The 21,766-nt window shown below is 38.0% G+C and overlaps 3 protein-coding genes across 9 annotated transcripts; 1 reads left to right on the forward strand and 2 right to left on the reverse strand.

The window, feature by feature from the left end:
- The first annotated feature begins 369 nt into the window (after nucleotides 1-369).
- LOC119980242 (phosphomannomutase/phosphoglucomutase) lies at nucleotides 370-8,514 on the forward strand. Of its 7 annotated transcripts, none has more exons than XM_038822862.1 (18): nucleotides 370-486; nucleotides 1,309-1,533; nucleotides 1,918-1,984; nucleotides 2,450-2,633; nucleotides 3,091-3,143; nucleotides 3,694-3,782; nucleotides 3,934-4,170; nucleotides 4,435-4,499; nucleotides 5,436-5,496; nucleotides 5,577-5,694; nucleotides 5,784-5,865; nucleotides 5,970-6,042; nucleotides 6,220-6,281; nucleotides 6,957-7,052; nucleotides 7,307-7,461; nucleotides 7,581-7,677; nucleotides 7,854-7,931; nucleotides 8,020-8,514. In XM_038822862.1, the coding sequence occupies exons 1-18, from the start codon at nucleotides 480-482 to the stop codon at nucleotides 8,128-8,130; spliced, it is 1,860 nt and encodes a 619-aa protein (XP_038678790.1). In that variant the 5' UTR covers nucleotides 370-479; the 3' UTR covers nucleotides 8,131-8,514. The 7 variants fall into 7 exon arrangements, with proteins under 7 accessions (XP_038678790.1, XP_038678794.1, XP_038678796.1 ...); XM_038822866.1 differs by having other exon boundaries at nucleotides 377-486; nucleotides 1,350-1,559; XM_038822865.1 differs by having other exon boundaries at nucleotides 383-486; nucleotides 1,350-1,533.
- A 569-nt stretch (nucleotides 8,515-9,083) lies between these two features.
- Nucleotides 9,084-11,750, reverse strand: LOC119980454. Its single transcript, XM_038823152.1, has 3 exons — nucleotides 11,525-11,750; nucleotides 10,703-11,096; nucleotides 9,084-9,553 (listed from the first exon to the last, which is right to left on the reverse strand). The coding sequence occupies exons 1-3, from the start codon at nucleotides 11,649-11,651 to the stop codon at nucleotides 9,265-9,267; spliced, it is 810 nt and encodes a 269-aa protein (XP_038679080.1). The 5' UTR covers nucleotides 11,652-11,750; the 3' UTR covers nucleotides 9,084-9,264.
- A 675-nt stretch (nucleotides 11,751-12,425) lies between these two features.
- LOC119980846 (endoplasmic reticulum metallopeptidase 1) lies at nucleotides 12,426-21,669 on the reverse strand. Its single transcript, XM_038823644.1, has 13 exons — nucleotides 21,254-21,669; nucleotides 20,819-21,057; nucleotides 19,814-19,970; nucleotides 19,632-19,709; nucleotides 18,893-18,967; nucleotides 18,676-18,795; nucleotides 17,832-17,993; nucleotides 17,132-17,654; nucleotides 16,777-16,933; nucleotides 16,091-16,200; nucleotides 14,408-14,520; nucleotides 13,293-13,650; nucleotides 12,426-12,955 (listed from the first exon to the last, which is right to left on the reverse strand). Exons 1-13 carry the CDS (start codon nucleotides 21,608-21,610, stop codon nucleotides 12,627-12,629), a joined length of 2,778 nt encoding a protein of 925 aa, XP_038679572.1. The 5' UTR covers nucleotides 21,611-21,669; the 3' UTR covers nucleotides 12,426-12,626.
- Nucleotides 21,670-21,766: the final 97 nt, after the last annotated feature.

Below are 21,766 nucleotides of genomic sequence, written 5' to 3' on the forward strand. Positions count from 1 at the left end.
ACGTCTCCATGGTTTACATCCATGCTTTCATGAGTTTCATCACAATGTGCTTTTTCAATTTTCTGCCCTAGTATAGTTACTTAAAAATCAGTAAATTATTAATTAATTAATTATTGTTGATTTTTTTTCTCTCTATTTTAAATTCTTTGCTGGACCTGCAATGGGTAGATTGGGTACCTTTTGGCTCATTAGTTTACAAGCCCACTAAATGAGCCCACAGCCCCACATTAGTCAACAGGCCTACTGGACTTCATACTTTCAGAAATCAGAAGAAAGCCCTCAAAATGAGCCCAGTCCACCACTAGTACCAAGAGGCCCAATAAGAGAACGGCGTCGTTTAGAGTGAGACACCCTTCCCCTGTTCGTTATGTTTTCTTTAGCACCTACTCTTCCACAAAGTTCCATATCATCGGTTGCTCCATCACCTCTCTCTATCTGTCTTCAATCGGCGAAATCGAAGTTGGTCGCGTCTTCAAGCAATGGCCGGTGAGTTTCTAATTACAGCTTCACCGTCTGTATATGGTAATGCTTAGTTTTCTCACGTTCTCTTTCGTTATTTCTTAAGCTATAATCTTATTGCAATTTCTATGCAATCTACCCCTCGAATTCAATTCGTTTGCACTAATTTATTTCCATTTCAATACTACAAGCTTGTGATGGTTTAATAATGGAGATTCTGCCAATCAAGCATTGTCACTGGCTTACTTTAATTTAGTCGTTCTGTTCAAATTAATAAAGCATGAAAAATTGATCAAACAACAGTATTAGCATGTGTACGCCGTGTATTTCTTTGGAAGAGAATCAGATTCATAAATATTCTGTTCCCTGTGAGCTATGATTGGTATAATTCTCCTGTACTGCAGTACTGAGAAATTTGTGGAGGAAAACTGTTGTTATTAAGTTTAGTTTGTAGTTCGAATCCAAGGAGCATGTTGCATGTTATCATTGCAACAGAATTTTTCTTTTCGCCGACGAGAAATGATGGCTTGAATGAATAATGATGGTTTTATGGTTCAGTTTAGCAAACCTCCTTAAGATTGGGTGTTTCTCGACTTGAATGGCAGGATTCTGGAGTGCGTTATGAGACGTGGTAGTGCAGTGTTTATCTGCAGTCACTGACTATAATTTACTTTAGAGAGGGAGACTACATGCGCTTCTACTTTTCACTTTTCAATCTAACGTGATCAAAGACTAAAAGTTTGAAGTTTCAAGCTAAAACGTTAACTTTTTTTGAATAATGAAATCTAATCTGTTCATTAAGAGTTTATAGATGTTCCAAATCTGATAAAATTGAAAATTCTTATGCAGCATTGTCAGGGAAGATTGTAAAAAATGTTTTTGTAACACAGGGCTACCAACAGAATAGGAAGGTTGGGACCCAATACCATTGGGACTCTTGCATGCCTTATATGTGCAACTCGCTTCCCTTTCAAGGAGGGAAGTTAGCATGGACTGGCACGTCCTCCATGCAAATCTGTACCTTGTCACCATACCAGAGTGGTTTTGTAAACCGAGGAACTGTTTACTGCAACGGTCTGTTCTAGACTCCTTTTATACAGGTTGACATTGAGTGCAACGATCCATTTTGAATCTACATTGACTCGTTATTTTCTTCCATTGACATTATGCATAACAAGTTCACAACTATTTTAGGTTTTTTGAATCATTGTGAACCAGTCCTTTTTATCAACCCAGACTTCATTGCAACATAATTTTGGCCTTTTTTTTAATCATCTAGGCTCAAAAGTTGTAGTTATGTACCTATTAAACAGTTAACATTTCCACTCTCTCTCTCTCTCTCTCTCTCTCTCATATATATATATATCTTTTTTTAATCATTTTTTTTTTTGTAGTAAGTCTGGAGGCTAAGCAGCATGTTTTTTTGTTTCTTAACTTTACACTGTTCCTCTATTGCAGCTGCTCCATCCACAACTGCAATACCATATCTTGACAAAGTTGATTTTCTGAAACTTCAGAATGGAAGGTGCTATTCTATGCCTACAATGGTGGACTACAATTATATCCATATTTATTTATATCCCCGGCACATTCCTTGAAATCATCTTAATTCTGTTCCCTTCCTATATCTATCTAGAAATCTATTTGCTTAATGTTTTGCATTTGGCTTCTTAACCGCAAAAACAAAATGTTCGGGAGACATTATAATAAAACCCGTACAACATATTCTTCCTCATTTCGCATACAATGTGCCTCATCTTGTCAATGCACACCAAAATGCTGATTAATCCATACTGTGAATGTCTATTGTGTCATCAATAAAGCAATGCCTCACTAGCATGTCATCTTGATTGTTTGTATTCAGATAGATTGTTAGGTAGTATGCTTCGACAGCAAAAGTATCATGTACATTGTTTTAGTTTGTTCTAATCTTTTGATACATGTTTTCTCTCTCACACTCCCTGGTTTCATTCTTATAACATTCCTATAGTGATATTCGAGGTGTGGCAATTGCTGGTGTTGAAGGTGAACCTGTTAGCCTCACAGAGCCAGTTACAGAAGCCATAGCAGCTGCTTTTGCTGCATGGTTATTGGAGAAGAAAAAAGATGATGGATCTCACCACTCGAGAGTTTCTATTGGACACGATTCTCGTATCTCTGCACAGATGCTACTGGTATTGTTTACTCTGCTTAGTGGAATTTTAGTGGCTAGATGGAGGGCTTCTATTTATAATTTTCATGATGTTTCCTTGCTTGTAGAGAGTACAATAGTTCTTCACTGAGATTATCTAAACTCTTTTTTTTTCAAATTGAATTCATCAATTTTCTTTGATTGGTTGGAGTTGATATGTTGACGTCACTTGTTACATTAAAAATATTGGACCAACAGGATTTACCTGTGTTATTAGAAATATGATATGAATAAGGATGAGAAAAAGAAGAATTCATCCATTTGGAAGGATTGAAGGATAGGACTGACCTCTGCATTGCTTGCTTGTTAGAATGAAGACAAATTTTTGCTCTCACGCATACCCCTCCACCCCTACCCCCAGCATTGTTAGAGTTCAGTAGTCAAAATTTATAACATATTTGGTTACTAAGATTCTAAGAAGTTTGTTACTTATCTTCCAGGATGCAGTTTCACGAGGTATTGCTGTTGCAGGCCTGGGTGTTGTTCAATATGGGTGGGTGTCTGGCTGATGATTTTCTGCCTAAACATGTTAATCTTAGCTTGAGTTCACAGTTTTAACGTAGAAATATGTTGAAATTTTGTTGTAATTGGCCCAAACTGTCGACTAGTACCCATTAGTTGGTACCATTGAAGAGTTGATCCTTCAACTCAGTACTTATGATCTTCCATTTGAGGTGGATAGCTTGTATCTTTCTTTTTCTGTGGGTGGATGCTTGGTGCAAACCAAATGTGTGGGTTGGGTTTTGCATTAAGCATGTAGGGTGAATATCGTTGGCTTGTATCACGGTGTACCTTTTATGCAGTAGTCCAACCCACCACAAAGTTGAATCTCATGAGTCGATCTAATAAGTCAGAGTATTTCTAGCTTGGACCGCTTGGTTTTTGTTAGTCAAAACTTGGACAAAAATGAGATGATTCAGATACAAGTGGATATGTTCCTTTTGGCATCTAATAGACTAATACAGAAATTTCAACAGCACTTCTACACTTTCTTGTGACATTTGGAGCACATCTTTTCTAATTGATACTTTTTTTTTTTCTAGATTAGCATCTACCCCAGCAATGTTTAAGAGCACGCTCACCAAAGACGAGGCATTTCTCTGTCCTGTTGATGGGGCAATAATGATAACAGGTAGTTTGCAAGATTTTGACCCATGAACCATTAATTGGATAAGATTTATTTCAATGCATTTACTTTGGGCATGCCACTAGTTTGCATTCTTTTTCTTCGAAGGGTGATACAGGCCTGATGAAACTTTCAATTTATGTTACTTTGGAAACAGCTAGTCATCTTCCATTCAACAGAAATGGGTTCAAATTCTTCACTAGTGATGGGGGACTTGGGAAAGCTGACATCAAGAATATCTTGGAGCGTGCTGCAGATATATACAAAAACTTTACAGATGACGTTTTTAAAAATTCAAAAACAAAGGCGTCGACATCTGTTAAAAGAGTTGATTACATGACTGTCTATACATCTGACCTTGTGAGTGCTGTTCGGAAAGCTGCAGGAAATATAGGTAATAGCTTTTGAAATGCCCTGACACTTTACATATGTGTTCTAACAATTGCTCACTCTTCCCTGAATATGTGAAGTATATTGGGAGTTAAAGTGGGTCTCCATATATGACATCTTATATGTAGCTTACATAATGTGGTATGTTGTCATCGTGAACAATAACATATTTTATTTTGTTGTATCATTAACTTGGCATCTAAACTCTTCTTTGCCTCTAAGGCACTTTCGACCTAAATGTTAACTGTTGTTTGGTGTAACTTCTCAGAAAAACCTTTGGAGGGGTTCCACATTGTTGTTGATGCGGGAAATGGAGCAGGAGGATTTTTTGCTGTAAGTTCCAATGGAAATCTTAACTTGCAAGTAGATTTTTGTCTATTTGTTAATGCACACCTGTGAATTCTGTCTCTTGAAAATATAACATGATTGCTGGTTTTTGTTCGTTGCATATTCCCAGGCTTTGTGTAGGCAACCTACTTAATTAAGAAATCTAAACTTCTCTAATTTTCATTTGCTGACCTTTTGATAATCTTCTTGAAGAATCCATGGGCATAAAAACATTTATATACAATGAAGAAGCTCTTAATTAGATAGCAATTTTGTGGCAAGTATCGAGAGTGATTTGATGTCTGGAAGATCCCAATTCTGTGGGAAGAACGTGTTTCATTCACAGTTTAATATACGGTGCTTCTGCTCCAACTATATGGGGTTAAAGCTTGTTGTTGTTGCTGCATTTATAATGCTTCTGACCCATGGCTCATTATTATTTATATGCAATTGCATATGTCAATTGAACATGTTTTACTTAGAAACATTTGGGTTGGAAATGCGTGTAGGCCAATGAATATACCATGAAAATATTCTTTAGCTTGTTTAGAATGACATCTCCCCGAATATATCCTTTATGGCTGATTGCTTTATATGGCCAATACTATTTTCCATGAAATGTTGATCGAGGAAATGCGAGCTATGCATCTTTAAGAAGGTAAAGGTAAACAACAAGTGCACAAGGATCCCGCAGTGTGCAGGTCTGGGATGGTCAAGATGTACGCCCCTTTTTTTTTCAACGTACCCAAACTAAAGGGCTAAAGTTTTTAAAAACTTTGTAAAAAATGAATACTCATTTCTGATACTCAGTTAAGCTACAGGTCCCAGTTGTCTTACGCCGTACATAGTTTCTGTCAAGTATAAGTCTCATTCAATATTGACTTTTTGTTCCCGTTTATGTTCATTTCCTCTTTTCAATACTCTGTTTTAATGCTTTACCAGGCAAAGGTACTTGAGCCTCTGGGGGCCTTAACTGCTGGTAGTCAGTTCTTGGAGCCAGATGGTAATATCGAAATCTGGAAAATGTCAGTTTTTCTTTTTCTATGATAGGAAGCCTTTCTTGAGAATCTATTTTGGGATTAGGTTTGTTTCCAAATCATATTCCCAACCCGGAGGACAAGACAGCAATGAAAGCTATTACTGAGGCAGTCCTAAAAAACAAGGCTGATTTGGGAATAATATTTGATACAGATGTGGACAGGTAATTTTTATTGACTTATCACAATTAATATGTACTAAAATGTATCTATGTTGGGTTATAAATTTTTAATGTACAATAATATCTTGCAGATCTGCTGCTGTGGACTCTACTGGTCGTGAATTTAATCGAAATCGACTAATTGCCTTAATGTCTGCTATTGTTCTGGAGGAGGTAAAAGTTACCCATTTTAGTTGTTGTAAATGATGTTTAGTTATTGGACTTGCTAATAATGGTAAGTTATTTTGCCACTGTCTGGTCATGTTTTTTACCTTCAGCATCCAGGAACAACTATTGTTACAGACAGTGTGACTTCAGATGGGCTGACTACATTCATTGAGAAGAAACTTGGTATGACTAAGCCTTTTGTTTTGGTTGTTTAATGGGGAGGGGATTCAAACTGTGTTGAGGAGCTTGAGTACTTGAACTATTGTTGCTCAATTGCTCCTCTTGGTATGACTAACTAACAGCTTAGAAATTCTTATTTGCTACTTAGTATGTTGAATTTTAACTTGCAACTTTCTGTAGGGGGAAAGCACCATCGATTTAAAAGAGGCTATAAAAATGTCATTGATGAAGCTATTCGTTTGGTAAGCTTAATTTTCACTTCATCCCATTTTAGCCATGCAAGTTTTAAAACAATTTATAGGAGCCTGGAAACAAATAAGAAATATCTAACAGTGGTCCTGAAAAGATTTAGTTTGTATATTTCTTCTCAATTAGGTCGATACTCATTTTTAACAGTTTGCTGTCAATAAATATGTCAAGTATGTGAATCACAAGGAAGAGGTTGATTATTTATGGTGATCCAAAGTTACTGTATACTGCTTTTAATTTCACATGAAGAGAAAACATGGTACTTGTTAGTAGGCAAACCATTTGTGAGCTGCTGAAGCCTTTCCCAGCTCAGATGCTCATGTGGTAAATAATCTATGCCTAAACTTGGACTTAGGGGGGTTTGCTGAAGAGTTGAACTTAGGGTTAATTTATACTGGACTTTATATTTTATGCATGAGGAGATAGATGCACATATAAAGTGTGTGCTGCTGATAAAAGCAGTGCGTTAGGGGCTGTCCCACATATAAAGGCAGTCCATTATTCCATTTCTGTTTTATATTTTTCTAGATGCCAACTTCAAGCTGCTTCTTTTTTCTAGAATTCTACATTCTACTGTTTCACTGGTTAGATGATTTCCAGCTGGTAGTTGGAGATTCCAATTTTCCTGTCGTGATACTTCCATAACAAAACAATATTACTGCTAACAGAACTCTGTTGGTGTCGAGACACATCTTGCAATTGAAACCAGTGGCCATGGAGCTCTCAAGGAGAATCACTGGCTTGATGATGGTGCATACCTCATGGTAGGTTCATTTACATTTGTCCAAGTTTCTTTTAGTCTTAGGCTATATGCTTGGAAAGGGTGTGTGTTGGCATTGGGGAGGGGGGAGGGTTCAGGGTGCGTTGTGATTGAAATTTGACCTTAATTCTATGGGAATGCTCCCAAACCGTCCTTGCCCGAACACCCATGAATTCCCTGCCAGGCATGGTCTTCATAATTTTGTCTATTTTTGTTAATTCTTCCTCGTCCTCTCTCTCTCTGTGTCATCATATTCAGGTCAAGATTTTAAATAAACTTGCTTCAGCCAGAGCTTCAGGAGTAGGTGGCGGAAGCAAGGTTTTGACTGATCTGGTGGAGGATCTAGAGGAAGCAGCAGTTGCTGTGGAATTAAGACTTAAAATTGATCAGTCTCATCCAGATCTTAAAGGGGGGTATGGCTCACCATTCCAATTCTGTCGCGCGCTTATTTCTTTATGCTATAAAGCAACTATCCATTCAAAAAAAAAGTTTTAAAAAAAAGTCTGAGCCACTAATAGTTTTGAGCTTCCAGATATTTCCGAGACTATGGAGAGGCAGTGCTTAAACACATGGAGAACTTCATAGAATCAGATCCAAAGCTTCAGAAAGCTCCTGTTAACTATGAAGGGGTAAGTTTCACGTAGATCAATTTTTTTAGTTGGGTTTATTGTGAACTTAAAGATTGTGCCAGTATGGGCCAGGACTTCCCTGAAGGCGTACCATGTTACCTTTTGACCTTCTGGATTATTTCTCTACATTCTTCAACAGCATTTCTCAGTATCTTTCGATTATTTCATGAAAATAGGTTAGACTTTCTGGCTTTGGTGGGTGGTTTCTCCTCAGACTCTCACTTCATGATCCTGTTCTTCCTCTGAACATTGAGGTATAGATATCCGTCCCATGTGTGTAGGCAATTATAAATTTATAGTTGCTTGGAATATCACACATCATTTCCATTACTCTCTCTGTAGGCACCAAGCCATGACGACGCTGTGAAACTTGGTCTTGTTGTGGCTGCTGCTGTCAAGGAGTTTCATGCTTTGGACACATCAGACTTGGACAAATTTGTCCAAACTACATAGGCATATAAATGTCATGACAGCATGACTGGACAATGAAATCCTGTTTTCAATCATCAATGACTACAGCGGGTAAATCGGAGCTTTAGGAAAAGATTAATGGTTCGGTAATATCTATTTCCCAAAGCATTGGAATGCAACTAGTTGAAAGTCACGAAATCTTTGGGTTTTAGTTGTGATTTACAGGAGTGCAGCAAGATGAAATTTTGCGAGTTTGTCTGTTTTCTTAGCCTCTAAAGAAGGTAGTGATGGAATGGGGCTTTGTTTGTGAACGATCTACTTGTGAATTTCATATGTTTATTAACTTGTAATGATTTGCATGCACACATAACGTCTTTGAATTGCTTAATTAGCGAGATTTGCATAATAGAGAAAATACACTCACACTAATGATTTTCTCCATTTACCCCTTCGGATCAGGTGATAGCCCTTTTAAAATGGCAGGTAGATTTTACTTTTCCAGGAGAACCTGTGATTTTCATTGGGACACATTGATAATGGTACATGAAAGGGCACAAGGGGATGATGGTGATCATATTTCATTGTTCATCACACAATAAATTGCCATAGATGCCTGAAAATGGGGTTCTTTCATTTTTTGGATTGAGGAACCATTTAGCCCAACATGTTTTTTCGTACAGCTGAGTGGGTGTAAGATTAAGCCAAAGCCCAAGTTGGGGAAATGGGGTTCCTAACCCTTCTCTAAAAATGGATAGGTAAATCCCTAAGTCGAAACTTGAAATCCATGTATAAAAAATAGGACTCCTAATCTCTCCTTGAAAGTGGGTAGGTTCATGGAACTAGGAGAATGCCCGATCTTAGTACCATCCGCCTTAAGCTCAGAGATATAATCAATTAAGCTATTGCTCTGTGGTTTGAGTGTTCCTCCTGTCCCAAAGTGATCCCAACAAATGGCAAAATCAGCAGTAAGATGTTCCAAATTCTGTACAAAAAAGTTACATACAAATAAACAACTTACTGGCGCAATAGAAATCAAAGGTTTCCATACAGTTTCGTAGGATTCAGGGCCAAGCCTTTCAGTTTACATATATACAGCAATCCCTAGACATCCTACAGTAACAATTTTCTTTTTCTTACACTTGACCTTTCTTAATCAATCACATGTTCCTAAAACTTCTAAACCCTGGTAGGGGTGTTGAGAAGTTTCATCATGAAGTTGAACTTAACATCTGGAGATGTCTTGGGCTTAGGCCAGTTAGCGCCTTCCGGCACCTTAACACATCTAAAACCCTGGCCTTTGTACAGCTTCGTGGCTGCAGGATTGTTACGATCACAGTGCAATGCAATGGCACGACAGCCCCATGCCCTAGCTTGAGTCTCTGCCTTCGCTACAAGCTTTTTGGCCATCCCCTTACGTCTGAACTTCTCCCGAACCGCAACGTTTGATATGTATGCAATTCCAGTTCTGTGACAAAAGAACAACATCCTTCGTGAGCAGAGTCGATCGATAACTAAATGGACTATGCATAAGACAATTCTGTATTTGAAATACATCAGTAGTCATGATATTCGAAGGACATGCGATTTTACAAGCTCCAGCCTCCAAGATAGTGTCATCAAAACACAGGAGAACAAAAAGCTGCCGCTGACGACCACACTCAAGTTAACAATCAAAGGTTATCAACAGACATAACTAATTAATCAACTCATTAAAGTCGCACACCAATGAAAAGATATACACAACAGGTACGATATTTCATCATTCTCTATGTAGGATCAAAAACTCCATATTCTGTGTGCTGTCCTGCCACTTCTTATGGATCAACTCACCTTCTTGATAGCCCTTTTCCCATCCTTTAAGACCAAAAGCTTAAACCATATATTAGCTCCTCATTCCTTCAGCCTAGGTAAAAAAATGTAAACAACTCTCGTGCACAAGGCTCCCATAGTATATGGGGTTGAGGATAGACAGAATGGACGCAGACTTCACTCTTTCAGCCTAACAAAACTGATATCTTTAAGCATCTCAAATATCAAATCACCTTTGAAGACCATCCCCCATCCTTTGAGATCAACAGCTAAGCCCTATTAGATCCACAATCCTTCAGCCTAACAAAGCTAATATCTTTAAACAGCATCCCAAAAAGGCCCCTTTAACCTTGCAAAAACATAACGTTTAAGCAACCATGTTAATAATTAGTTCAATAAAGGAACTGCTTAAACTTGATTCATTGGTAGGAATCCGAAGACTGACTGTTATAGATTGGATTTGACAGTCAAGGAGTCTGGTTCAACCACTTAAGTCTTAAACAACTATAAGATTGCAAACGAATCTCAATTTAACAACTATAGGATTCCGAAGAACAAAATGTCACACTCAAGATTTAGCACGAATATAAACAGAAAGACTTCCCTATTCTGTTGAGAATTTTGAAGAAAACTAAGACCAACGTCTTACCTAGTAGTAGTAAATAGAAGAGATATAAGCTTTATACTTAGATAATGGCTCTCGGAATAGGCTATGGTTAAATTTCACTATAACCATAACTAACATATCTAGGGAAGTTAGGATTACTTTAGAACATATAACCAAAGAAGATTTGTCAAGACTCACCGTTTTTGCCGAAGTGGCCCTTTTCGAGGAAGAAAATCAGCGACGGTATCCACAGTTAGTATACCAGCTACATATCCCCTATTTAGACCGAATTTCCCATTCAAATCTCCAATTTTGAAGTCCTCACCCCCGCAAAAGGTTTCATCGACTGAGCTACCAGTGACAGCAACCAAACAAGTTCGCTTATAACCATTTGGTATAGCAAACCCCGATACCATTGCAACCATCCGATCAATTCTCAACACAAAATCTAAAGGGAAGGAATATTCAGGGAAGAAGGAGCTGCAGTGAGTTTCAGCCACTTCCCAACAATCCTCTAACCGAGCCTCTCTAACAAGAATCTCGGGAGACACAGTTGGAAATAATTCAACCACTTGGCTGGCTCTGCATATTCCTACACCCGAAAACAAGAATAAATCAACTTCCTTTAATGCATTTATCCATAATCAGAAGATTGCAAAGTGCCCAAAAAGCCTAAAAGTGATTCACTTTCTCATTGTTTCTTGATTCCTAAGCTCAACTTTGCACAATACAGGAAATTAGACCAAAACCCTCAATTGCGCTGGAGATTAGGGGAAATCAAACAAAACTAAACAATTTCAACCAAACCCACTAAGTCCGAAGCAATAACGAAGGTACCTATGTATGAAAATTAGCATAGAAATGCCTCAGAACTTACCAAGTCAACGACTTCAAAAATCTGGGTATGTTCCAAAATATCAACAATACAAGTAGAATCTAATTTAGTAAGCAACGGAAGTTATAAGAAGCATAAATTTAATCCAAAACAGAAAAATCTATAGGATTCGGAATACTGGGTACCTGATTTGAAGAGTGAGGATTCACGGGGAACCCTAGAAGAAGAGAGAAAAGATTGTTGCGTCTTGATATTGAGAGAGAGAGGAGATGTGGACGCTGCAACGGTGCTTCCCAAAGCTATGGTACGCATATCTGGGATCTCTCTCTCTACAGAGAATCTAAGATTCTGTTTTGGTTTTGTTCGAGTGGAAGTGGAATTGGATAACGTTATACGGACAATGCAAGCTCATACACACGAGTGTCCTTCCCCTAACAAATTGTCCAAGTGAAATTTGTGTAATACCTTAATGTAATTTTTCCTTTAAGATCAACTTATTGCTATCTAATGAGGTCAAGATTAAAAAAGAAACTTAGATGTATGCCAAATGCGAAGCCAGGATTTTATGTAAAGAGGATAAAAAAAAAATCTCGTGGAGGTCTGTGCAATGTTTCCAAATTTTTATATGATTATTTATAAAAAATTATAGTTGAAAATTGTCATGTTGTAATTATCGTGAATATTAAAAATGGTTATCAATCTCTCTGTTAGATAATAGTTATTTGATTTTCTTGATATAATTATACATAATTCAAAATGTACATGCATCTTAATGCAACTTTTCATCAATGAACTTTTTTCAGGTTCAAAATCGACCATCGAATGTACAAGTGTCTCAACTTAATAATCAAAAGTTCAAAATTTGTTTCATACGGTGGCCTGATTCTGACTTAAGATGGATGATTTACTTGTCATCATTATTGACCAACCAGTAATTCCAGAGTTTAAAAAGATTGATAGCGGCCAACGCTCTGACTCAAAGCTTCTCTCAAGATACCAGGCTTTTTTTAGTAAGCCCAAGATATTCTAACCTTAAGTCGACCAACCACCTTCTCCTAGAGCCAAAGATGATGGCACTAAAAAGACTGGTTAAAATTAAAAGCAATTTCATTGTTGAAATACAACTCAATGTTCCTTCAAATAAAACAACATAACCAAAATAATTTTAGCATCCTAATCCCAGTAAAGATACAATGGAGCCAAGATTAACATCTTTTTTTGACGAGTTATCATCGCGGTTTTTGTCAGATGATATGTATAAATGCTTTTCAAAACTATGTATTCAAATTACCTAGAAAAATTTACAGGAAGACTAGTTAAAAAGGCCAAGGTGTTAGGAGAGGTGGACTTCCCGAACAAGGAACACCAAGCCGGAAGGCTCTTGAGTACTCTTTCAGTTTTTGGAGTTACTCTGTCAACATCTGTTCTTAGCTTTAATAGGGGACGCCGGTCCTCTCCCTGTGCATGTGCATTTTGCGCCGTCTGATGAGACTTCTCCCCCCAGAAAAGCTTCAGTTCAAACTTAGTGGGTGCATTCTTCCCTCCGGAAAACTGTATAATATGCCATCCATCTATGCTGCTTTTGTCGCCCAATGGAATCAAATCGTCCTCATTTCCTGAATCACATGTAAATGATTGAAAGAGAGAGTAAGAGAAGAGTAGTCGTCTCCAGAAATGACGATACAATAGAACCTAATTGCATCTTGCTCCAAAATTTCAAAGAAGATAGATGCTAACATCTATAAAGTATAAATTGTAGTAAGATGTCCTTGCGCATATTCATAGATGATATAATTTTGGAAGTGCCATCTTTTCTATGGTATTCGTCATCACATGACCATCCGTTTACCAGCAACAAGAATACGAAAATGCTGCTGTAGTATACAAGGACATAGATGCTAGCATGCAAATAGAAAGCGACGAAAGGTGAATGAGGACTGAATTTCAAATTACCTTTGAGTATGAAATCCTCTATTTCATCAGTGTTAATAGCAAGAGACCATCGTATGGAAGCTTTTGTATCAAAAGAAACTCGTGTGGTTCGTCTATCCTCTGCGGTGTCATCATCGACATTCATCGTCGGAATATCTGATTTGCTCCATCCTTGCTCAGTGGAATCATTTGCCCAACAACCATATTTCACCGAGAATGTGATAAAATCAACAACTTTGCCTGTACCACATATGAAGCCTTCAGCAATCTGATCAACCTCTTCCATCAAATGTCCGGCAGTTGTAGAAAATAGAGAAATATATGAGGCAGGATCTTCCGTTCCACTAGATCTTCCCGTAGCATCCACAACGTGCACAACCTGAGAACCACAATTATATGCAATTCCCTTGAAATATATATACACATTCATTATATTACAAAGAGTGAAAGCAACTTTCTTGTTCATAGGGATAGTTAGATGCATGTATCAATGCAATACACATTGAAAGATAGCAAAACTCAGTATAACACAACATTGCATTTTACAATAAATTGGCAAGCCTGAAGATCTTAAAGAAGGTGTTCCATCCGATAATTCAGTGAACCTGAGAACAAGTATATTTGTAGACTACCCATGTAAAAATGTAAATTATATATGTCAAAACCCAGCACCACAATCTCCTATTTCAAAATCGTTTCTCCACTTTCAAGAGATTTTATTAATAAGGAATAAGCCACTCAAGATTTAGAGAGAAATATTTGGGAGTTTCGATGAAGAGTCAAACTTCATCAGTTTCTTTTGTTTCTTCCCCGGTGTTCCAACTTCTTCAGATTAATTATCAATTTATCATCAGTATTGTAAACTCATTAGGCATTTCATTTCACGGGTTATTCCGGTTTCGCGGACCCTCAATCCAATGCGCAAAAATATCTTACTCTGAATTATTTGATTAAGTATCAAAGATCAGTGTCACTGAAAGCTTAGTTGCTAAAACTAAAAGCTTGCATTTGCTAAATACCAAGGAAGCACTTGTACCTGAGAACTCAAGAACAAACTACAACGGATGAGAATGAGGTACAACTGTAACAACTGAACAAAGTGGCAAACAAAGCCATAGATGATCAGAAAAACTTACATTTACAGCTCTCGCTGTGCCTTCGGAAAATGGTGGAACGACACCAGATAATACCACAGCAAGTGAAAGGCCAAACAAAACAAAAGTCACCAGGATAACAAATCGTTTTGCACCTAGACATCAATTATATGCACAAGTGAAATAAAGAGTAATCAATTCTGTATATCATCAATAATAAATAGAATACTAAATGCTCAACATTTTACAACTTAAGGAGAGTTTGAGATTGATGTCCAAACCACGCACTAAAATTATGTACGCAAGAAGTTTCCAGGATTAAAACAGAAATAGATATGACTGGATTGGAATTCACATAACCATGTATGTGAAAGATCATTAGCTCTGAGGGAAAAAAAATTACTAGTTAAGAAATGGTATGGAAGTAGCTACTCCTTAGGATTTCAAACATATTGAAGGTTCGAATCCTACCACACACGCTATATAACAACCAATAATAAAAATCAATAGTATTCATAAAAAAAGGTATTGAATACTCAAAAACTCATTAAAGCCTCATATCTTAACCATTTCAAACTCCCTTGGCATCTCAAGCCCACAAATATATGTGTTTTTTGCATCCTTGTAAACAGAAGCTTCCACTCACTGCTTCACCATGACCACATGCTACCAATCCAGTCCCTTGAATAAGAGACGTTAAAGTAATACTGGTTAATAATGCCCTATGTTATATGGTTTATCTGAGTTTGATAGTAATCAAGCCTTTCGATACAGAGACAACTTTTTTAAAAAAGTCCCAAAAAAAAACCAATACAAATATCATAATAGTTCATTTGGCTAGATGATCTGCTTTGAAAAATATTAATCAGCATCTCAGTGACGCAATTTGATAGGATTGTCCCACATCGAAAGATATGGGAGCTAAGGTGTTGTTTATAGGGGGAGGTATGGGCCTCCCTTAGTACCCAAGGTTTTCTAGTATGGGCTGGGAGGCCTTGGGTACAGCCGGCCCATATGGGTGGGTGTCGGTTGGGCCTTGGGTGCTGAGCGTGTATGGGCACGACTCTATCAATGGTATCGGAGCATGATCCTGTTGTGCCTTCAACTTGGGACCGTGCCTGCGGAGTGGCCGGCCATGGTGCTCGACCAACGGGGGTGCGCCTGCCGGAGTGGTCGGCCATGGTGCTCGACCAACGTGGACGTTGGTCTTGAAGGGGAGGGTATTGATAGGATTGTCCCACATCGAAAGATGTGGGAGCTAAGGTGTTGTTTATAGGGGGAGGTATGGGCCTCCATTAGTACCCAAGGTTTTCTAGTATGGGCTGGGAGGCTTTGGGTACAGTCGGCCCATATGGGTGGGTGTCGGTTGGGCCTTGGGTGCTGAGCGTGTATGGGCACGACTCTATCACAATTGCTACATGATTTTTAATGGTGTTTGTAGATAAAAATAACCATTGAAACAGTTCAAACGCAGTAAATTCCATCTTCCAAAGGGTCCAGAAGCAGACACACGTCATTAAAATATCGATCTGGACAGGTCAATCCATATCCTACGTATTTGTGCCTCAGTGACTATCAACTTTATCAAAATCCAAATATATTACCAAAAATAATCTCAAATCCAGCTAAATGACATATATCCTAATGTAATCATCCGTTCTATCTAAACAATGACATTTCAATGTCACAAGAAACCAAAGAAAACATCTATTAATAAATGCAAACCTGAAAGATGAACATATGAAAGAAGGTAGACCATCGTCAGGCATATGAGAACAGCGATAAAAGTGGCAACTATAACATTCCCTAGCCACTGGGGGCTGCCACCCGGATTCCTAAACGATTATGAAGACAGATTAATAGGAAATCATATATCAGAAACAGCAACTTTTAACACCTAAAACAAAACACATTTTCAGAAGCATTAATCTGGAGAATTTTATTCTCAGAGCAGCAAAAAAAGTATCAAAGTGTGATACAGTGTCCAAAGCTACCATTTTATGAAATTATAGATTTTGATGGTAAAGATAATAGCAGCTAGGGATAGTTAATTAGAATCTCTTTTGTTTCATAAAGTACAGATTTTGATGGTAAAGATAAAAGCAGCTAGGGATACCCTTTCATCTATTAATGTAAATTAGACTGAGACCAGCAAAGCTAAAAAGGCCCTTTGCATCTTTCTTTTTCACTTTTTCCAGTCTTGTATCTCATGGCACTACAAATCTTTACTCATTTCACAGGTTAGTTGCGCAACAATAAGCTTACCAAAGTTTGAGATGTTTCCAATAGAAACTCAAAGTTTTACAAACCATACTAACAGAAAGCAAAATGGAAACTTCAAACCACATTCTTTAATACAAATATTAGTCCGCTTGTGATTATTAATTTGTAACAATATGACATGCTATTACCTATCAAATCGAACCACAATGCCGATTACTGTGCCAGTCAACTGAATAAATGTGCCAGCAGAAACCAAAATTGGTATAGCCAATCCTATCAGCAGGGTTGCAAGTTTGAGTGGCCTGGGCAACCGAACTGGTGTCAAAGTTGCTTCAAGCATGCCATCTGGATGTTGTAACACACAAAATCAGCCTAAAGAGAACATTATATAGATCAACATGGTAATCGCAGGTATACATCCCCATGGTGATGAACATTAAATCTCAATGATATTATTGATATCATGACATCCAACTCCCATATCCTGTCAAACATGGCACATCCTCGTTATCCAGGTTATGGTAGTAGGAAATTTTAACTTACATGCAAATGCCGGTGAAACTAGCCAAACAAGAGCCATGTAAGATGATCCGAACTTATAATAGCTTCCCAAGATCAAAAGAATGAACCACTGAAGAAAACCAGCTTTAAAGAGCCATCTTTCAGCCTCTGCCTTGATCAACTCAGCTTGAATAGCAGATGGAAGTTGCTTTCTCTTAGAATATGCCTTTGACAGATATGTTTGAAGAATAAAATAACCCAAATGTTGACCAGTCAGTGCCCCAAGCAGGGCAGGTGCAGCAAATAGCCCAACTACAAGCCAAGGGCTTGCAACATAAGGAACTGGAGAGGAAGTTATAAGTGGAAGAATAATTGCAACAAGAGCAGAGAAACTTATTGAACATATCCACATAAGGATAGCACTCAAGCATGACAAGGCCAATGAAATTGCTGCTGGATAACCACCCATAAGGAGTGATGTGGTCCATATCAAAAGTGATTGCAAGATCACAGAGTTATGAAGCATATTCGCATAACGATGATTGTATACAATCATATATGTTCCCTAGACACGTCAGAAACACCAAAAAAAAATAATTTAGCTAGAGGTAATAAAACAAATGCAACTCCACCATAATGCTGAAAATGGAAAAGGAAAATTTTAAATCAAAGGGAAACCGGGGGGTGAGGGTTATATATATAAAGTCAAGAAAATGTTAAGGTCTCAGTAGAGTTTGACTACCAAAATGTCAAAGAAAACAGCAGCATTGTGGCCAGTTTCTTCTTCCCTCATTGACTTGTCCACTGGAAGATGAGATGATGGAGCAATCTGAAGCAGAAAAGCTAGCATATTCTCTCCAAGATGTTGAAGAGATCCTGGCGTTAGAAGCTCTAATTTGTCATTCTGGATAGGAAGAATTTCGAATTGTAGTTAAACAAATTCAAAATTGAAAATAACTTGAGTTACATAAATTATATTTGTTTTCATCCAAATCATATGAAATAATATTTTTACAGACAATGAATAGCCTCCATGTGAGGCAGCACACTACAAATCCATTGTTGCCAAAAAAATAAGAGTAATTCAAGACTGGTTCTCATACAAAATATCTGTATGTTATATCCATGTGCTGATATAGGAACAGCAAGCAAGGTGGACTAATATTTTCCTTATTTAGCAAATACTATGTCTCATGGAGCATAAGCCAACCTGCAGCACTAACAGAGAACCCATTATTACAGTTGTACAAATGGATTGTAAGATGCTTCCCATGGCCATAACCAATGTAAGACACCATGCCACCCCTCACTATACTATAGCACTATTCCCATGTGAGAAATTCTGTAAGGATACCGTGCCACCAAAACATATGATCATATGTACCAATGACTTGCTTCACCGTGACACAAAGGCATTTTGATCTCTGCATCTGTCAGGCCAACCAGGCCTTTAAAGGTTATACATGACATGGCTTGGTCCAAAATACCATACTTAACTTTCATGGGAACTCCTCACCCCTCCCACACCCACTAAGAACCTAATAAGAGAAGAAAGGAGTGAAGAAAGAACATAGAAAAGGTAAAACCTTTGTGTGATATACAGCGCCATTATCCATGAACGCAAAGTCAAGCCCTGAAAGACCAGCAAGCTCCTTGTATATTTGAAAATCTGTCGCCGATTTAATGACGCCAGAAGAAAAGATATCCTGCAGTGCTAAAGTCACCCAGATTTAAGTTCTGCATGAACAACTGACTTTAAATCAGCTACAAGAAGATGACATAAAAATAAATCGAACTACAAACCTGAGCTACGATTTGACCAGATGGGTATTTTGCTGCCAATGCAAAGTTTTCAATCGCCCATGGATGAGGACCAGCCTGATAGAAGGGAGAGAAAGGTTTAAGCAAAAACAAAAATTTGCAGTCCGTGCACACTCCAAGGACAAACAAGAAAATGATTAATGACCATTTGGCTGTTTCTTTCCATGAAGACAACCAAGATATGGTCCAAGTTCAACACAACTTCAATTGAAGGTACATGATAGCATACACAATCAAATAATCAGTGATTCCTAGGTTATTTTATTCACCATAAGCCACCAATGAAATTTACAAGCCATGTTATTGGCACTCTGCCACTAGACTGACAACCCCAACAACATCATTTTTTGAGCATATATCCCATCAATAGTTAAAAAAACACAAGAGGCCATGCAAGCAAACACTGCTCAACAAGCAAATTATGTTTCTTGATTCATAGTTAGCACAGTTTTGAGCAGATTTTTTGGTTCCCCGCCCTCCCCCACTTTTTTAGACAGAAAAGTGAAATTTAGCCAGAGTTTCCAGGACGTTTCTTGTGTTTCTGAAAGGGGGAAACTATGTCAGAAAATGTTAATGTCACAAACAGACAATTCATCAAGACTGCGTAAATAGCATGCACGCAACACCATTAAGTGACACACCACACCAAGCCAAAAGGTTCACATTGGTCACACTTGTCACTTAAAGGGCAATACGTAAAAATTCAATAGTGAAAACAGACCTGAAATATAACTGACTTCCCTCCAACACCCATGGCCTCCAAGTCGATGGCCACACGAACAGTTGTATTCCAAGGATGCTGCAAAGATAAATTCACATGTTAACCCTTCTATAGCGAACTACTGTGTTACTGCTAAGGATATGTACTTCACGTACTCAAAAGAAAGCACTTTCAAGTTCTACCTGAGTTATGAAGCTATGAGCACCATTTAGACCCTCCTCCTCTCCAGTATTTAATAAAAATATAACTGCATTCTTAAATCCATGAGCCCACTGAGAAACCCCTCGTGCAAGTTCCAACATGACAGCTACACAGGAACTGCAATCTCCAGCCCCTTCCCTGAGTTATACATATCACTTATTTTAAACAAAGCACATCTCATGATGACTAAAAATTTATTCATGACAATAAGCTTGAGTTCCTGTGCAGGGGATAAGAATGAACGTGAAATAGGCAAATTTAAAACATGACTAGTCACTAGTGGAAATTTTTGTGAGAAACAAGGATGAGTTATACGATATTTCCTATGAAAAAATGTTCTGTGCAATAGGCAAGTAAAATAGGATGATCGGGGAAGGCCACCTACTGAATTTCGAAATGAAAAAAATAACAACAAAAAAATGGCACAGTTCACTCTATTTGTTCTAATATCATGTAATGTATTGTTAACCACAAATCAGTAATTCATCAGGTTATGCACCAATAATCTAAGACAATGAATCCACTAATTATTCAACCCATAAAAGGCCAAGGCACCAAACATTTCCTGTGTCTTTGAAAGAATAAGTTCATTGAATAGCAATTTCCTCCCTACCCCACCAAAGACATGCAGTAATTGGACATTGTTTATGGAACTATCTAGATGGCTAATTCAATCCTATTTTCTTTTTACTTTTCTACAGGGGAAACAATTGTCAATTGTCAATTTGAATTTTGAATACATGCATTAAATACATTCAGCACTAAACCAATTTCATAGACATCATCGGTTAATATTAATAAAATTTCAGTACCAACACCCATAGGAGTTACGTAACCATACATGTATTTGGAACCAAAAGGAAATAATCAATGATCAAGAAGATGATCGCTTATTGTCATAATCATATACAAGTGTAAAAATAAATTACTGGGAAAATGCTTGCAATTATATGAATAAGTTAGAAGAAACACGAAGCAAGGCGTACGCTGAGGAAACAGTATCGATATGAGAAGAGACCAGAATAGCATTCTCTTCTGCGCCAGGAGTATATTTGGGTGAAATTCTCAATATGATGTGTTTTAGATCAGAATAAACAAGTGTTTTCCCCTTGAAGAGCCCACCAACCATTCGATTGGCACCAGATTTTGAATGGAAAAAATCCACTTCAACTTCAACCTCCCAGTGAGCAGTTTTCCTGATATTTTCAGCTGCTGACAAAACATACTGCAGTATAAAGAATGTTGGATAAATAAATGTTTGAGATGATTAGCAGGAAAGGGATCACAAATATCAATGACCAAATTAATGCCAGACTTTGATGTTTACAAGAAGGAAAATAAAGAATATGCATAATCCAGAGCCTCAACAATTGTACAAAGACGGGCTCACAACACATAATTAACACATCAAGAACACAAACCTGCAATGCTCGGTCAAGGGCATCGGAACCAACAGGGTGCGGACCCAATTCAGTGAGGACCTTGACATGCTTCATAGCCTCAACCTCCGAGAAACCCCTCTTTCCAGCCTGCTCCGCCGTAAGTGGCACCGGCAGATTCTGATACTGGTACTGGTAAACTGCCCATGATCCGTATACGAACGCCACGAACATAAACAGCCACGAGAACCCTGACCTCTTAGCTATCACTGTGCGACTAACAGTACTAGTAGTCGTAGATTCCACTCCTTCATCAGCCGTTCTTTTAGGTCCACCAACTGCTTCATCTCTCGTCGACGGCTTCGGTTTCGCCGGCGAATTTCCTGGCCGCTGTCGCATTTTCTACGAATAAGAATCGAATCCAATTGCAAGTGATAGATTCAATGTTGACTCTGAAATGGAAATTAGTGGGGTTTTTGTTTGACTTTTTAGCGATATGATGCTCCGCAGGTGCTTGAAGCGTGATGTTACGTAGGCTTTGGGAGGGTCTTAGCC

This window comes from Tripterygium wilfordii, chromosome 16, assembly GCF_013401445.1.
Source record: "Tripterygium wilfordii isolate XIE 37 chromosome 16, ASM1340144v1, whole genome shotgun sequence".
Taxonomy (NCBI): Eukaryota; Viridiplantae; Streptophyta; class Magnoliopsida; order Celastrales; family Celastraceae; genus Tripterygium; species Tripterygium wilfordii.

What these genes read in the sequence shown, in the direction of transcription:
- LOC119980846 (XM_038823644.1), bottom strand. Translation starts at nt 21,610, where the DNA reads ATGCGACAGCGGCCAGGAAATTCGCCGGCGAAACCGAAGCCGTCGACG. An exon ending in CTGGTCAAATCGTAGCTCAG is followed by an intron (nt 18,796 to 18,892) that starts GTTTGTAGTTCG and finishes TTAGCACTGCAG; the next exon opens with GATATCTTTTCTTCTGGCGT. An exon ending in TTCATATGTTCATCTTTCAG is followed by an intron (nt 14,521 to 16,090) that starts GTTTGCATTTAT and finishes ATTGATGTCTAG; the next exon opens with GTGCAAAACGATTTGTTATC.
- LOC119980454 (XM_038823152.1), bottom strand. Translation starts at nt 11,651, where the DNA reads ATGCGTACCATAGCTTTGGGAAGCACCGTTGCAGCGTCCACATCTCCT. An exon ending in ATCCTCACTCTTCAAATCAG is followed by an intron (nt 11,097 to 11,524) that starts GTACCCAGTATT and finishes TTTCGGGTGTAG; the next exon opens with GAATATGCAGAGCCAGCCAA. An exon ending in GGGCCACTTCGGCAAAAACG is followed by an intron (nt 9,554 to 10,702) that starts GTGAGTCTTGAC and finishes CTTTTGTCACAG; the next exon opens with AACTGGAATTGCATACATAT.
- LOC119980242 (XM_038822861.1), top strand. Translation starts at nt 480, where the DNA reads ATGGCCGGTGAGTTTCTAATTACAGCTTCACCGTCTGTATATG. An exon ending in TCTCTGCACAGATGCTACTG is followed by an intron (nt 2,634 to 3,090) that starts GTATTGTTTACT and finishes CTTATCTTCCAG; the next exon opens with GATGCAGTTTCACGAGGTAT. An exon ending in GAAAGCTGCAGGAAATATAG is followed by an intron (nt 4,171 to 4,434) that starts GTAATAGCTTTT and finishes GTAACTTCTCAG; the next exon opens with AAAAACCTTTGGAGGGGTTC.